At 45.2% G+C, this 18,081-nt stretch overlaps 1 protein-coding gene across 6 annotated transcripts in view; it reads right to left on the bottom strand.

Annotated features, from left to right (window-relative positions):
• The window catches only part of RGS6 (regulator of G protein signaling 6), a 260,455-nt gene that overhangs the window by 26,305 nt on the left and 216,069 nt on the right, over positions 1 to 18,081 (bottom strand). For all 6 annotated transcript variants that reach the window (XR_011726030.1, XM_071744548.1, XM_071744551.1 and 3 more), the window contains one exon: positions 9,208 to 9,394. Coding sequence is in view for 5 of the 6 variants with exons in the window: in XM_071744548.1 (XP_071600649.1) it covers positions 9,208 to 9,394 (187 nt within the window). In the remaining variant the exon portion in view is untranslated. The remainder of the gene's footprint in view (positions 1 to 9,207; positions 9,395 to 18,081) is intronic.

Raw genomic sequence — 18,081 nt, 5'->3', positions numbered from 1 at the left:
GAACCCCCAAGAAATATGTGGGGAAAAAAACCTGACTGATGAAAAATAATAACAACACCACCTGACTTGCACCAAGCGCTGGCAGATCTCAGGAACTGTGTTCTCTGCTAAGAACATTTCTTTTTATCAGAAAATCTTGGTTCTTTTTCCCTGAAATGTGTATATGAGACAAAAGCGGTGTTGTTGGTTAAACATATCCATTTCTAATCCCACTTGTATCTTACTCACAGTGACTTCTTGTGACAGACTTGAGACTTCCGGGCGGCTGTGAAAGCCAAACATATTCTCATGACCTTCAAACACCAGTTAAGATTCCAGAAAGCCCTTAAATTTCAAATTGCTGAATGAAAGTTTTCCCTGTTTGTGCCTTAAACATAGTTGTAAGCTTTAGATGATGATGGGGAAAAAAGGGAAATTGCAAATTCTTTGCTCATTTCAAGCACAGCTTTCCCATTTAGCACCTTTTTTGCCCATTCCAGAGGGCTTACACTATGGATAGATGGATGTTGATACACTTTGACCTTTGTAAACTGGTTGGAAATCTCCTTGTTCTAGATATCCTGTTCACATCTTTAGGATTTTTTTAAAGCACCCCTTCATCCTTCCACCCAGACCTGGCTTTAAATTAGTGAGAGATGATTTGGAGACCCCTTTGTATTGCGAGCACATGAACACCACCAGCTGCCCCTCTGGCCAACTGCAAGGGAGATTCACAGAATGTCAGACAAATCCATTAGAAGAAAAGCCCACAAGCAAGGTAAAGCAGTAAATTAAATAAGTAACAGCAAACCACAATGGATATTAATGTTTGTTTTACCTGCACGCTGGGCACTGGGGAGAAATTTACTGCAGATTCGCACACAAGAGCTCAGTGTCTCAGTGAACACCATGTGGTCTCCACTGGAAGGATGATTTGGGCTGCCAGCTGAAGACCTGTCTGGGGTCTGTTTTTCAAAGAGCTGTCTCCATAACATGAAGACGCTGGGGGAAGGGGAAAGCAGGGGGATGCTTTTCTGAGCATACGGTGTGTGACTGCTGCACCTTCCAATCTGACTTGGCAGCAGCCTCGTGCCTTGCTGTCAGCACTTTTACCCTGCATGGACATCTGTGCAGAGGAGGTGAGGTTAACCCCTGTGCCAGCATGCATGGGTACTGCAGTCAGCAAAAACCTGCTATCTGGGGGCTGCTGGAGATGTACCCTATTCACTCTGTTGATCCTGAATGGCAGCATCCTCTACCAGACCACCACCAGGATCTTCCAAAAAGTCTATGCCAAAGGAAGTCCTCTTTAGCAATTACCTGTGCCACTACTGAATGCAACAGTTTTTAGGAGCAATTATGACCAGTTGCCATTCTGCCTAACTAGCAGCACTGAAAGACACTTTAGAAGTAGCAAAAAATGCTACATCAGCTCTGGAAGCTCTGGTAGCAGACACAGCTGAGATGAGGCAAGCAGTGAAGAAGCTGCTGAAGAAAAGACCTTCACACATCTCCTGACTGAACCTAATGAGAAAACACCAGAAGGGATAGGAGGAGGCAGGGAAACACAGGGTTTTTATGCCAGTTCCCCTTTAAGTCTTCAAATCCCCATTAAGAACACCTCTGGGTCTGCTTATTCTGGTCCCTGAATTTAGGATTTTAAGTCTTCTCAACACTGATGTACCACTGGGTTTGAGCAGTATGTGTGCATCACCCAGGGAGAGGCCCATTTCTGCAGCTTCACCAGCTCCTGGCACTACAGCCATCTAGCAGCGTGGGGAGTAAATGGGTGCTCTGGCTGCTGTGGGAGTGCTGGGCTTTCTCTGATGTATAGTTTAGAAAATAAATGTTTCAGGTTAGTAAATGGCACATAAGGGGCTTGGCCTGAGAGCGAATTACTCTGGAAAATCCGAGCAATCTCTTTTTGGCCACTCTGAAGTTATTTAAGTGACACAATAATTTACACCTACTGTTTTAGCGAGTGCATTTTCTTCTCACTCTACCAAGTTGTTTTTGTTACTAAGGAAAAAAAAAAAAAAAAAGATGAATAATTATACTGTAATATAGAGTAACCTCCTTGCTAAACTAAAAACGCATAAAACCTCCTTTCAGGCCACAAATGAAATTACACTGGGTGAAGGCACAGGAACGTAAGGGAGAGCTTTAGCAGGAGGGATAACTGTAAGCAAGGAGAGCTCATTTTGAGTAATACAGAGAAATCCTTTGTTTAGCCCTGTAGATACACAGTTAGAAACACAATGTAAATCTTTTGTGGGCAAGTGCATTGATAAAAGTAACACAGAAATTTAGCTCTGGCTTCTCTGTTAATTGAGGAGACAACTGGTTTGTTTCATGCCTTCAAACACACAAATGGGAAGGCAGAGCTGCCAGGGGGTCTGTGGTGCAGAGGACAACAGAGGCAAAGGGCTGTCGAGTGCTGAGCAGTTAAGGGGTCAGCCTGGTACTGCAGGAGGATTTAGTCCTAAATATAGCAAGGGCTATCCTGGGAGTCAAGAGTGGGCTGCCGGGAGTCTAACGCCATATGAGCAGCTTTAGGTTTTGAGAACAATGATCATGGCTAAGAGGCTGATTCTCTCAATATGGGCCAAATCCTGGCTACTGGCAGAAAGCCCAAGTGAACAGGTTTTGCCTGGGAGGAGGAGGGGACAACCCAGTGTAGCATTTGGAAGACTGGCATCTCTTTTCCAAACAATAAAATATCAAGGAAGATGGCTTTTTTGCACTCATATATGCTGTGGTACAGCCATAAGATGAAACTACTCAACTTTTTGGCCAACAGCCTGACGCTTGCAGGGCTATCTGCAGCTTTCTGCTTTCCCTGCTGAAAATCCTGTCAAAAAGAATTGTGCCATGAAGAGGAACAGGCAGAATCCCTGACAGAGCAGAAATGAAGTTCTGTTGCACTGGGGCAGTCTGTGTCCCATAGGTGATATAGCAGGATGCAGAAACAAGGAGCATACAGCTTCTGAGTAAAGGTGGCTGTGCTGAGATGGGAACCACCAGCTCTGCTTGATGCCTGCCTGGAGAATACAGGATACATAAACAGCCTTCCACAACCCATCAACATTTTGGCAGCAGGGTATCTACTGCTCTGTCACCTTGGACTGCCTTTAAGTGATTGAGTTCAATCTCTTGGAGTCTATGGTACAAATGCATATCAAATCTTTTATCCAATTGCTGATGAACCCCATCCACATAGCACAGGATTGAAATGTATTGTTGATAAATCTCTCCGTGGATATATAGATATATATATATATATTTAATTATGAGGATGAACACATGAAGGGATAACAAACCCTTACAAAAATTAGACTGCAGTGTTCCTGCAGCATGTGAGTTTGGCAGTGATGGAATTTTGTCATCTGTAAGAACACCCACCCCTCATCCATGAGAAGGGGAGTCCTGGCTTCTTGGGTAGAAAGGGATGCAACTGCAAGAACCTGCACTCCCTGCTTGGGAGAAACAGAAAAAGAACAGTATCATCTGCTTCCTGACTTTCACACAAAGAGGAAATGCTCTTGCTCTGGATTTGACAAGCAGTTGTTTCTTACATTTGTACACTCCTGGCACAAGAGCCCCAGAGTCTGAGTGCTGAACACAATTTTTAAGCAAGGCAGAGACTTTCCCATGTGATCCATTGAAAGGTATTTTTTGGAATTAGGAAATGTCTGTCACGTGAGGCACTGTTACTGCTCATGCACATGGTTCTAGCCACCTTGGCAGGATCAACACACTGAATAACAGGCAGACCATTGTCCTGTGGGAATATGCTGATGGTTCTTGTCACCCCATTCTCCTGATCTTTCACTTGGAGAGATGTGCTGTCTTCTGTCACTGCATGTGCAAGGACAGATCTCACTCCTGACTTTTTCCCTTTTTCTGCATGTCTGTAACAGAGAGGCATTAGCTTAGACAGTTGTTTGATCCCTGACACCTTCAGAGGCAGAAAGGCAACATCATGACAAAGACTGACTGCTAGATGTTTCTCATATAACATGACTACCAGACCACAAATTAAAACAAGAGGCAAAGAATAAAAGAAGTACTTTCTGACATGTATGTACATTAAAAAAAAAAGAAAAATCCCAGGAAAGTAACGACCCTCTGCTCCTGTGCAGACCTCTGTTTCCAGTCTTTTGTCACCTGCTTTGTGCAGCAACAGACACACCAGCACAAGCCTCCACCATCACGTTCCTATTTTTGCTCCAGACACCTAATTGCTCTTCTGGATTTATTTGGGGGGCTCTTGGTTCAAGATTCTGTTTGGCTGTAGGTTGTTTTGTAAAATCCACGTGGGAAGGAGCTTGCATTTTTGTTTGCATGTGTAACAAATGCACAGCAGGAGTGAGGCTTCCTGCAAAGACTGTTTCTACAGTCACCATAACCCACAAACAGAAAAGCAACTGGAGGTGCAATGTAAGGAAGAATTTTCTCCCCCATTCCCACAGAATCAGAGCCAAAGGAGGAGAAGAGAATAAGAATCAAGTCTCTGTGAAGTTCCTGTTCTCCACAGGAAGGTCCAGGTTGTCAAAATCCTTCAGGTGGCCTGGGCACCACCCATGTATTCATACAGATGCAGCACTGCAGTGCTTTCAGCTCCTCACTGTGCATGTGCCAGGTCTCTGAGCAGCACTGCCTGAGATGGACTTCATCCCCCTTTAAGGAAGAGGACCTGTGTCTGCCCAGTGCCCTTTTGCTGCCTGCCTGCAATGCCAACCACAGCTGCTTTGCTGTTGCCCCAATTCATCATCCTCAGTCACTCTCCTTTACAGACCTGCCTGCAACTGAGGTGACTGGGTGGAAGCTTAAGAAAATAGGAATAACATTTCTTCAAGTTCTTACATGAAAGGTGATGCAGAAGCACAATGAATGATTATTTTCATGTTCTCCTTCCATGCTGTGATTTTGCTCAAGACCTACAAAAGGAGTGAATAGGCACGAGGCATACGTTGCTCTATCACCCAATGAACGCTTGAGAAGACAAAGTCAGTGGGAGAATGGTCACTCCTCATTTCAACCTTCTTGGTAGAAAATTACATTCCACTTGCTTACATTTGGAATTTGGTTTTGAATTCAACAGGATTCTGTCAAGTTCTGTCAACGCTCCCAGCTTCCTGATGGGACCAGAACACAAACTGAGGACTGATCACTGATGAATCCTGCAAGGGCTCTTACCTCTATCACAGTCCAGAACAAACTGAACCAACACCTGAGGCATCTGAGAGCATGAAGTGAGTGCAAATCTGGGCCAGGTACACTTCTGGTTTGAGCAGCCTGGAGTTTGGCATTATGGTCTAAATCTGCTCTGGAATTAGCTAAGGATCTGCCCAGCACAGTTAAAATCCCTAACTGAGCCAGGATTAGGACTGAATTTCCCTGAATCATCTTCACAGAAACAATAGCTGATTAGTTCCTGTAAAGGAATGTCAATCTAAAAAACTTTTACTTATTAAAGAAGAAAAATAAACAAAGCAAGCAGGAAAGTAATTCTAAAGACAACTACTTTGTACCTTACTTTAACACACCTGGCTCTGAAGCTTAGCAGCAAATGCCCCTACAAACAAGCATTACTATCAGGATACACAACACATTCTTCTGCTACTCTTTCCCCATGCCAAGGGGCTGGGGTGGGATTAAAGACTTGCTGGAGGCAGAAGGGCATTTCAGGGGAAGCAAGGAGATGCTTGAAGGTGGGAGAAAATTGTTTAAAACTAATAACGTGCTGTACAGATAATTGCCACACTCAGATCTGGGTTCCCCAGTTCAAGACAAACTCCTTTGGCTGTCAGGAGCTTCGTTAGCTGAAAGAGGCCATTTGGATGGACCCAAACTTATTTACTTTCCAGAGCTGGCTGTGCCTGCCTCATGTTGCAGGGCCCCACACTGGCTGTTCAATGATGCTGGGAACTCCCGTGGGAGCTTACATCCTGCTAAGTAGTTCACTCTTTAATTGAACTGACCTTTCCCAACAGTGTCCCTTGTATTAAAAGCTGCTTTACTCCCCAGTGAAAATGGTTTGATAATCATAATATTTTACTCAGGGGTCGGTTGTTTAAGAGCAGAAAATAATCAGCTAAATTGGTAGGCTCGCCTCTGGAGGGGCCCAGCACTAAAATCACAAAAGGTGCTGCAGATCAAGACATCTGGCAGAGCTGATGATCAGGAGAGAGGCTGGAGCAGAGGCTGTGCCACTCGAGGATGGGGACACCAGCAAACTAGATGGCTGAGCAAGGTGAGCAGAGGCTGAGGAGGCACAGAACAGGCTGAGTGGGCACAGGGTGGCCAAGGGCACAGACAGGAGATGCAGCAAGAGAAGGTGGCTCTGTGCCAGCAGAGAGGTGCAGGACTGCAAAGTGCAGCAGCAGCAGTGACAGACACACAACAGGGCAAAGATCTTATGCTGGGAGCAGGAAAATGGCAAAACCCTTAATTCTGTGAGATGGGAACCCATGGGAGAGAGAGCTCTAACTGAAATAATAAATTACCACCAAATTCAGGTTTGGACTAGGAGCCCTCAGAGGATGTTTGAAGGCAAGATGTTGAGTGTCATTTTTCTTAAATAAAGGAATCATTTGCCTTCAGACTATGAGTGGCCTTGGGACAAAGAGGTCCTTATTTGAGAGGCATGTTTTTTGGGAGCCCTATTTTCTCCCTCTTTTTTTTTTTTTTTTTTTTTCTAGGTCACTTGTCTTACTAGATCAATCTGGAGCATCTGAAGAAGCTGTTTGGGGCTGGGAGCCAAGGTTGTGAAAAGGAGCACATCCACATACCCTGTCTTAAGCACCTGATAACAGATGTGGCTTTGCTTTCAACTCATGGTTGTAAGGCATTCAGTAGCCTGAAGTACACTGTTCTCTGCTACATCTTCCCAGTCCTAAGTACAGCAATGTGTTCATTCCCAGCAGTTTTTATACAGAACTGTCATTTTGAGGGTCTCCAAAGTCAGTGTAAGGCCCACAATGCCACATCACCCTCTATTTTTCCACACCAGGAGTAGCAATTTCATTTTCTCAGTTCACTCAACCCTTTTCTTTCCTCTTAGTTTTAGTGCCTCAGAGCTACAGGCATGCAAAGAATGTGCTGTTCAGTAAACTGAATTTTTTCTTGTTCCCTATTTACAAGGACATTTCAGTTGTTTTCCTCTTTGTGCTAAAGCTACACAGGACAGGACAACGCTCATATTCTCCCTCCCACAGTGGGGTGTTTTGACTGTTTGTGTCTGGTTGAGTCCCTAGGAATGTGGGATGTGTGGGATCTCACATGGGCTACTGGTGCCAGGGTGCAGAGATAAGGCAGCTGCTCTACCATCTGCTGCAGATATGTGGACAACAGAGCCCCTGAGATAGGAGATATGCCAAGACAACACCTGGGAGACTCACAGTGCACTTGGGGGACCTACATTGGCTCCCATGAAGTAGACGTGCAAACAAAAGTGTCCTTTCTCCAGGATGAGCAAGTAAAAACCAACATTGCTCCAGCTTCACCAGGCACTATGCTTTCAGCAGTGTTCTGTCTCTCCCTGCTTTTGTTAGACAGTCTTCTTAGCCATCTGGTCAAGCAGTCAGACACAGCCTGCTTGGCCTTTGGAGAGCTACCAGAAGTTCACTGCACAAGAAGATAACTGGGTTCCCCTTCCCCATTGCCCTGTCCTCTTTTGGTACAGGTTCAGTCTCCAAGAAGACCATAGCTGGGCCTGAAGGTCTACCTTTGCCTCATACTTCTGTGACCTTAAACCAAAGCAGATGAATTAAGGACATCTGTCAACATAAAAATCCTCAGACTCAAAATTAACCCATGGAGCTAAAATTGCAGTCTAACTGCAAGAGCTCTGGCTTGATTTCATCAGCTCCCCTTTGAATGGCAATTACATTGTGAACTGATCAGTTCGAGCCTAAATCTTCTGTGTCTTCTTCTGATTAAATACTCATTGTCTAAACATCCATCTTATTCTCACTACTTCTACTTATCAACTGAATCAATTCCCCTGTTATTCACCTATCTTCTTTAGCCTGCATTTAGCCATCGTTATTTTTTTCAGGTGATGAAAATTTGCAGAGGTCCTTGTTCACTATAACTGCAAAGCAAAAATACATCTTAGCTGGCATGTCTTCATACTTGCATGTTTCTCAGCTTTAAAAAGAACTTTCAAGTTGCCTGATATTCGCAGGGGATTTCCTTGAAACTTTGCGTACATTCCTTCTATGCTGGCCCCAAGGAGCAAGACTGCATTCAGGAAAATACAGCATTTGATGCTGGTTTGAAAAATTCATTGCCTAACCTTGTATAAGTGGTCCACAACATCTCCCCTGAGACACAAATATTTTGTTAGTGGAGTATTTTGAAGAACTGCCTTTGAATGCCAATTTAAAGAAAATATAAGAACAGGGATTCTTTCCATTTACTGTTGGTTTTACTATATGCCTTTGATAAAAATGCTTATGAGGAGAATAACTTTTAATTGTGTCCCTGGTAATATTTGCCAAATGATTCCTTCTTCCTTTTTTTTTTTTTTTTTTTTTTTTAGCCTTTATAAAATGATATTTTCAGTTTCCCAGAAGGTTATGCAGCTTTATCCTTGCTCATAGCAATTTTTCTCAAATTATCTGCTTTCCTAAAGGCATCTTCTGTGTACAGTTTATCTGTAAAATTTCCCTGATAAATCTGGAGCCCTTAGGAAAGAAGGATTAAGCTCACTGCATTGCATACTGTCCTCTCATTTCTCTGAGGTATGGGCTGGTGGGCAAGTTTCTAGCAGGGCTTCAGGGAGCGGATGCAGTTGTGGTTTGGCCAGGAGGGTAATTAGCTAGAAATAAATTATTTTAAAAGTATAATAACCAGGATTTTTATATCATATCAGCCATTCTGTAACTATGCCAGACTCTGGTGACTGGGAGTACAAAGAGCCAAATTGAACTTTATAGCACTCTTTCATCTTTTCTTTGCTTTCTCTGAGACATGGCTCCAGCTCACTGCTCCTTGCAGACTTGTATATTTTAGAACATTTGTTCCCAGAGGAGCATTAGCCTGCTATAACTGATAGATTCAAAGAAAATATCATTTACCCAGCTTGAACAGATATCCTCAAAGCCACTTCAAACTGTGCATCTCCTTCTCCTTCAAGTGAGCAGTGACAACATGATAGTGGAACAGCACAGTACAACTGAGAGTTCTATTAGCAGTAATTCCAGAAAACAAAAAGCAAACCTGTGCATCTTCATATGTATATCTCCCTGGGTCTTTGACATTTTGGCTTGTTTTCTCATAGCTGTGGGAATCCAGGTTGATAGCACTTTGGGCCCCAGGAGCTAGAAACTCTTGCCAGATTTCCTCCACTCTGGTGGTTACGTCCTGGAGAGGTTGTTTCTTGAGATCTTGGACAGCCAGCCAAAACCTGTACTAGGCAAAAATTAGAAGGGGAGAAAACAGAAAAAGAGGCAAATCTAGATTAAGACTTTGTGGCTAAGTCTGGGCAGAGTCCCAAACCACAGGCACAGAGCCTAACCCCACACCTAGCTGTGTTCACAGCAGACTAACCATTTAGCATGATTTCAGGGGCAGGTGAGATATGCTTTACACCAAACCCTTATGCTGCAACTAAGATCAGAACAGTGACTTTAAGAACTTACACATTCTTATTCAAACCACCCCTGCAGAAGTGTGGCATTAGGTATGCAAACAAGAATCCCTGGGAGCTGTGCAGCTGGAGGAGGGGAGTGGGCTCTGCCTCCCACAGCCCTGCTGCAATTCCCTGGTCATTCCTGCTTGCAGGCTTGGTTACTTGGAGGGGATGCAAACTGCAGAACAAACTTAATGTTCATATAAGTTTCATGAAGTGAAGTGTTGAAGCAATAGTTAAGTTACAGCAATAGCACTTAAAGAAATATTTATATTTTTTTTACTTCTAAGCTGACCAGCATTCAGATGGGTGCCACTGGAAGAAATGAATCTTGTAATAGCCATACTCCAGTTTTACAGGGATATGTTCTCGACTGGACCACACTTACAGACTAAAACAATGTTCACAAACATTGACAAGATAATCTCTTTGATGGCTAAAGGCTTAATCCCCATCTCTATCTGCAGAACCAAAGGCCACAGAGTATTTTTGCAAGTGACATGCATTGTCTTTTACCCTAGGTCCTAGGAAAAATGGGATATTTTGTTTGTGGTGCTGGTTTTATTTCCTGTTGACAGAAACATGCTCTTTCAGGTGATTAATTCAGAAGATGTATTGCCCCCAGCAGCCTTTTGTTTTGGTCAACTCTACCTTCTAGCAAAAAAAATATTCTCTGAGGCCTCTGCCCTGGGTACCCAGGTCCTGCAACCTGGCTGAATGGGTACAATAACACTCTGTAAGGAGTGCTGAGGGCTACTGGACAAACAGGAACAGAGGGGACCTTGCCAGCCACCTGCAATAACCAGCTCTTTCCCACCCCATGGCAAAGGAGACCATGGCTTGCCAATTACAAGGAGTCCAGGACTTGCCAATTACAAGGAGTCCCTGCCTTGCACCACTCTTGCACACGTAGCTCTGCTTGGCAGACCACGTAGTGGGGACAGGGTTTGTCTGGGTCACTGCTTGCTCAGGACATCTGCAAGAGCTGCACAACTAAAAAATCCCTTGCCATTATGGGAGACTACTAAATAAACAAGTTGACCTTTAGCTATAAGCCTAATTTCCCATCCTGAATGAGTCAATGGTTCCAGCCTGCTGCTACTAAGGCAAATGTTCCCTCATGGCAGAAGGAGGAAGATACAGTCTCCCAAATCAAAACCCTCTTGGTGGGTGTAGGAGCCAGCGGTCTGCTGACTCCTGTGCTATTTCTGACCCTCATTTCCTTACCAGCTGCAGGCAGTACCTAACCACCCCAGAAACACTAAGGTTATCATAACCAAATGAGGCCACTAACCTATTTAGCCTGGTTCCCTACCTGCAATAGAGGGAAATGGCCAATTAGGAAAAAAAAGACATCCACACTGTGTGCAAGGTCAGACTAAATCCTCTTTGCCTATGCCCTGTTCCTGCCCTGCCAGGTGTGGGCTAAGGATGTCCCCTGCATCCCTCCTTCCAACACAAGTGGGCCACTTCCACAGGTACACATTTTGTCTCTTATTCCACCACTGCCAAGTCTCTCTCTCACACCCAAATAACGTGCTCAATCCAACTGTGAAGCTGGCAAGAGATCACGGGAGGCCGTGTCCCTGGGCTGGGGTGTAAGCAGCATGCACTGCCTAACCCCACCAGTAATTCTCAGGAGGAGAGAGAGAATCACTGCCTGCCCTTCCCAGTGCTGCTGCACCATTTGCCAGACTGCTGCACCCACGGGCACTAATGCTGCAGCCCTGCCTCACCCAAGCCCCTGGTCATATGGTTTTCCTTGCTCCCTGACAGGCTCTTACTGTCCCTGTAAGTAACATGGACCAGGGTATGCTGAGACATTACACCAGTACCTGCGGGGTCCCTTACTGGTGGTACTCACACAGTGATGTTCATTTATATAAAAGCAAAACAGAGCATTGGGATGAGGTGGAAGGATGTGTGTGCTTGGCCCTTCTTCATCTTCAAGATGTTAAGTGTGTCTGATGTCCTGCCTTGTTATTTGCACCCTAAGTGACACCCTTGCTTATCACACACCCACAGAGAGTAAAGGGTGGTGCTCATAGTGCAACAATCTGATGCCATATGTGGCTTTCTTTTCATCGAAAATACTTTTATCGTTCTATTTCAGATGGGAGGGGAACATGCAAACACAGAAAAGGTATAAAGAGAGAAGATGATAATCATTCCAGAGTAGCTGGGACACTTCAGACAAACACTTGGCTAGAGAAAACATTTTCTGCTGGCTTATCTTCGGCCCCTGGAGCCGGGGAGGCGGGCTGGGAAAGCACACTCGTGAGAGAACTGGGAGCACTGTGAAGTGACAGCTTGCCAGAACAGGAGCACCATCCATTTTAATAACCATTTGGCTCAATCTGAAAACCAACCAACCAGACCAACCTGACACAAACAAGAATAAGCTCTTTCTACTGCAAGTGGTTGTGAATTCATGCCCAAGGCTTGATGTCCTCTTCAAGGCAAAAGGGAGTTTTGTCTTGGTAAAAATTTCAAAGCTATTCACTATGGCTGGTATCTGAAAATCAAGGAACATCAAAGAGGGGTACCCAGCCCTGCAGCCTGAACTCCAAGGCAAATTCTCTGCCACAAGGAATCATCTAGAAGCCAGTGCATAGGCAGGGCTTCTGAGGGGATTTATATAGCATTTACAAAAGAGAAGCAGGTATTTCTGCCCAGGGAAAAGAGTAGGCACATGATGGTTGTGCTGGAATTTGTGCTTAATTATAAAGTGCAAATGCAATCCCTGAGTCAGTCCCACAGTTTCTGAAATGCAAGCCGAGCCCAGTGCTCACAAGAAGCCAGGAAAAGATGCCGCATTGCATCCCTCCTTTCTTGGGAGGCACACCACCAGTGGACACCTCCTGTACAGGGCAGGGGAGGAGGAAGATGCCCTCCTGTGTCCTCCCTGCAGGTGCCCTATAAATGGAGCAGTACTGGCACAGGAATTGCCTTGCCTGAGGGAGCAGCAGCATTGACCACGGGAGGTAAAATCTGAGGAAGGATGAAAATACGGTGTCCTAAAGTGCTGTCAGAGGCATAAAGCATTCCAGCCTCACCCAGCATGCAATTAAGCTGCTGTCACTTGCAGAAGATATCCTGTAATAGCATTTTACCCTATGCAGCCCACTCGAGGCACAGGGAGCTCCTGGGCCTCAGCATGCCTGCTCTGCCTCCTTCCAGAGCACCGTGGAGGTGCTCAGTCACTGTGGGATGCTGTCTGTGGGTGCCCTGTGGTGAAGAGAGTGCCTTGGAAGGGCAGGGGATTCCTTCTGAGGTATGCTGTAGAACAAAAATTGATTTCAAAACTTGATCAAGAGGCAAAATATGGATGACTGCAGAGACTGAGGCTATCAAGACAAGGATAATGTTGTGTCCCCATCTTGGGAAAGGACATGATACCCTGGTTTGACAGAATCACTGAGTAACTGAGTTGGGAACTCGAGCACATTCCCCTCCTTGCCCCAGTAGATCCATGGAAGTGTCTACTGCAGCTCCTACCCACAATAGTGTCCTCATTTCCATTCACCAAAGGAAAAATCACTAACTTAACACCAGAGTTGGAAAGGGAAATGAAGGAAAGTAACAGGTAGGCATCAACACGCAGTTTTGATGGGGAAATATTTGCATCTCTGTGTCGCCTAATGGCCAGACCCCTTGGTAAGGTGAGCTTGGTGTGACTGAGACCAGCAGAAATCTCTCCTCTGCAGGGCACGCCGGGGACAGATTCCTGCAGTGAAGCTGAGTGCTAGGGGCACCCGCTGCCCCCCGCTCCTCTCGCAGCCCCGCATCTAAACTGCAAATCCCTCTTTCCGCTGCCTTTTCATTTTTCTGGGGCGGATAACGTCTCTCTGCAATTCAGGAATGACCTGATGCCAGCACCTCACCCCAGACATCCAAAAGAGCCCCGGCCGCCCCCTGCCCTCCCAGCACCGCACCGCCCGCCGCCGGCTCAGCCGTGGGGCTGCGGCGCCGCCTGATGGACAGCCCGGGAACAGCCCGGCCACCCCCGGCACTGCCCCTTGCACGGGACCCCATTGCACCATCCCCCTTGCACTGCCCCTTGCACGGGACCCCAAGGCACCACCCTCCTTACACTGACTGCCCCTTGCACGGGACCCCACTGCACCACCCCCGTTGCACCGCCCTTCGCAAGGGACCCCAAAGCACCAACCTCCTTACACTGCCCTTCGCAAGGGACCCCATTGCAGCATCCCCCCAGCAATGACCTTTGCACGGGACCCCAATGCAACATCCTCCTTGAACTCCCCCTTGCACAGGACCCCAAGACACCACCCTCCTTACACTGCCCTTCGCAAGGGACCCCAAAGCACCACCCCCCTTGCACTTCCCCTTGTACAGGACCCCACTGCACCACCCCCCCAGCAATGCCCCTTGCACGGGCGGCCCAAGAACAAGTGCTCAGTGCTCAAGACTTTGCCTCCTTCCTCCCCCTGCCCCGGTCTGTGGGGCTCTGGGAGAAGTTAGAAAATTCCTGTGTAAAAGCTTTTCATTTAGAAAATAAGGGACTTGGGTAAATTCACTTAACGTGTGTGCTCTTCTCAATGCTCTAACTACTCCTTCTCTGACGAAAACTGCAAAAAACCCCCCAACAACAACTAAAAAAAAAAACAACCTTGGCAACAAGTTTCAGCCATTAAGGGTCATATAAGATACAAGCACTTTCTGCAGTTAAAGTTCTTTACCAGTTCACTCAACTTTCACCATGTTCAGAGTAACACACAAAACGCCTGCATTCATGTACTGCCAGCTTCACAGTGCATTCCTAAAAAGCATCATGTGTTCTCTATTTATCTGTAAACAGGTGTGCAGTCTTCTTTCCCTTCAGGTAAAACTGTCATGTCCCATATTCCCACTTAGTTGTTTCTCTTTCCAGCTGACATCTTTTGAAGCTGGGCAAAAAAAAAAATTTAAAAATCAATCCACCAGTTACATGAACATCTCCACAATCTCAAGATATCTCAGGAGATTTCCAGGTCATAAAAAATGTATAACAACTCTCTGTTGGCTTTTTTTTAATCATTATTTAATTGAAGCTTGTCATTTTGTCTGCTATATTTTGGGTACTTCAGAAATCAAGAGTCAAAACAAACTGCAGATGAAAGATACCAACAGAGAGGAGAAAGAAAAGAGAGCAAGAAAAAGAATTAAAATAAAAACAGAGAGAAAAATACCCAACTGACTGGCTTTTCTGCTTTCACATAAATAATGGACAGCCAGTAAATAAACAAGTTACAGGGCTCATCCAAGCCCAGGAGACTGGTGGACATGATTCTGCAAGTTTATTAGAATAGAAACAGCTGGAAGGAGGGCCAGGAGGTCAGTGAGTCTGCTCTGCTGCTCTCTCTGGCAGAGCCTCCCTGGAAACTACCAGTGGGACTCATTTTTCTCCACTAGGAAGATACAGAAATAACCCCACCCACAGCCAACACTGTGATTTGGGACTTGTACCACTGGGTCTAAGAGCAGGTGGTCTCCTTGCTACACTGCACTAATTTCAGGACATCCTCAGCTTCACACTTCATGGAGTCTTTCCGAGCTTTACCAGGAATTTCTTGGTTTTCCAACAGTCGGTTTCTCAGATCTGCCTTCAGGACAACACAACAGCCTACAGGATTCCTGCCAGTGTCAAAGAAGATCCTAGTGACATTACCAAGACTTGGTACCAGTGGCATGTTGCCACTGCAAAAGTTCCCAAATTTCTGGGTAGTTACTGGGAGAAGAATCCTGAAAAGATAACTGCAAATGTTATTTTTTGTGTGGTGTCAGACACTGTGCCCTCAAGTTCTGTACTGCTTCCCAGGGCTTGGGGTGGGATGCATCTCACTTAACTGTAGATGTCTCCCATGCAGACACAGTCATTTGAACCAGTCTCTCCAGGCTTACAGGTGGCAGAGAAAGACTGGTGTAATTTAGGTACTTTTACTCTTGTTTCCTGTCAAAGATGAAACATCCCCAGTGATTTACTGACTCAACTTCAGCTTCTCTTCTCTCACTCTAAAGGATGATACAAAAGAAAGCACATGCTTCCAAGTTGCCAACTTAGATGAGACAGATCTCAACCATTCTGTTGGGTGAAACTTAAATTTTGTTTCCATGTCTAAATATGCAGCAGTTCCTTTCCTTTCTGCCACACACTCCTAATGAGAATTCAAGAGCTTTCTCTGCCGCACCTGAACCCTAGAGAGTCACCTTCTGCTCTCTAGCACCACTGCTTACAATCCATCCTGTTCCAGTTTTCCTCATTAATATTTCTGCCTTCACAGCCTGTTGTTATTTAAAGCTTTAAGCAGGCTTGCAAATACTGACCCTATATTAGATAATCAGGAGACCACATCCCATGAGATGGTACCGTAAGAACTATAGCAACACTCCTGTATTAACTAATAATCATACTGGTGTCTTCAGGAAAGGATGCAGGATCTGACCTCTTTCCTCCAGCCCCACTGGCTTGCAGTCTCCCCTCTCTTTGAAACCTCTCAAATCCAGAGAGAGCCCTCATCAGCAAGAGGAGCAGCTCTGGCTGACTGAGGAAGGTGCTTGCCTTCCCATAATGAAATTTTCTACATTCATCTGCATTGGATGAACAGGTGGATTACCTTCTAGTCATAAAAGCTGCTGGATTTCATTAGTGCAACCCCATATATATTTCAGAAAACCCACTTGCGGAGTATTTCACTACAGCATATTAATTTTGCACTTCATCACTACAATTTAATTGCAAATGAGTACCAGTGTACATAAGTGCAGCAAGCATATACAAATTCTGTACCTGTTGAGCAATAAAATTTAAAGCTCATTCACGTAATTGAGTAACACTCCCTTGCTTATCTTGCTATTTAACTTTTAGGCTTTCAAAAATAATGAACATAAAAGTGCATTGATTTTTCACTGCTTCACTGCTGGCATGCTTTCTGTATTTCTGGTCCGACAGGCTGATGCCATAACACAGGTGAATCCCATAAATATGATGGTCAGTTCAAATGTTGTTTTAACTAACTTCCTGGGGAATTTCCCTTTTCTATCTCACAGGCCAGCAGATTGCACTGAAGAGGCAATTGTTCACATGCTTTATTAACGTATTTGATTTTCTACATGGAAAAAATACCAACAAAACACCAACTTAAAGGCTGTGCAATCAAGTTCTTACCTGATATAAATTAAAACACCACCAGACCTGCTCACTGACAACAAAGGCCAAAACCCGACTGAATGCACGCTCAGTTGACAGCAGATTTCCTCATCCCAGGAGCAGGCATGGTTCTGCCAGTGAAACCAGGAGCTCTCTGGATGTGTTTGCCAACCACCCCTGGGCCCACTGGAACAGGACTGCCCCAAAGCAAGCACATGAGCTGCTCCCTGTGCCCATCCATACACTGAGATAGCACCACAGCTCTACAGCAAAGCCTCTGCAGACTTTGAAAAAAAGACTCTCTATAATAAGATATATTCAGACTCTATAAAAAAGTGGGGTTTACTGGATATGGCAATACTAGGACAGTCAAGTTACTTTACACCTGGATGCTACTCTGCCTCCAGGATTAACTAGGTGGAGGAGCAGATGAGGATCATTGCAGATACCCATGAAGCATCTTTGACCTCAGTTATGGATCCTACAGAAGGGTTCAAGAGCACAGTCCAGCACCCTTACACCACCCACAACTCATCCATCCTGCTGCTAACCACCCACCAGCCTCTGCTGCTGTGGGACCTGTAGTGGCTTGGTTGCACCTGCAGGAAACACTAGCTCTTCCACAGACTTCACAGCAGGAAGACAAAACCACTTTTCCCTAAAATCAACCTCAGGGGTAGGGTTGGAATTAGAGTTAAGATTCAAGACAAGAATGATAGAACCTGTGGCTATATCCTGATTTATGCTAGGACAAGCAGTGGATGCAAATCCTTGCTCTGTAGGCAGGGCTGTGGGTTTAGCTTAGGGTCTACAGGGGATAAGTGGCTAGACCTCTCATTTCTGTCAGTGTCAGAAGATAGCTGGTATCAGTAAGGGAAAATGGTTTAATACATTACTTCTGGAGCATGTAGGGGTGACTAATGAATCCTAAGATGCTGAGTTCAGCCCTTGGTTTTCCAACTGGAAGGGCTGAAGTGATAGACATACTCTTTGAAGGATTGCTACCCCAGAATGAAGCATGCTGTTGGCACTTCTAATGCCTCTCATCAATTCTGCATCTTGGAGCAGTGTGCTAGAGCCAAAGACTGGGTTTAGAACAGTTCTAAGGACAAGGCCAGAGGGCCATTCCTGCTGTAGTCCAAGCAGCAGAACTATGTACAACAGATGTATAAACTCTCAGTCACGTCATGTAAAGTCATGTGAGTATTTACAGAATGTTTTTTAACAGAATTTTTTCAATTCTTCACAACACAAAAAGCCAAGTAACTCACAATCCCCAGACACAGTGTGCTACCAAGGTGAGAATCAGGCT

The sequence above is a fragment of the Heliangelus exortis genome, chromosome 5 (assembly GCF_036169615.1).
Source record: "Heliangelus exortis chromosome 5, bHelExo1.hap1, whole genome shotgun sequence".
In the NCBI taxonomy this organism is placed as follows: Eukaryota; Metazoa; Chordata; class Aves; order Apodiformes; family Trochilidae; genus Heliangelus; species Heliangelus exortis.
This window is presented reverse-complemented; position numbering and strand designations above follow the sequence as displayed.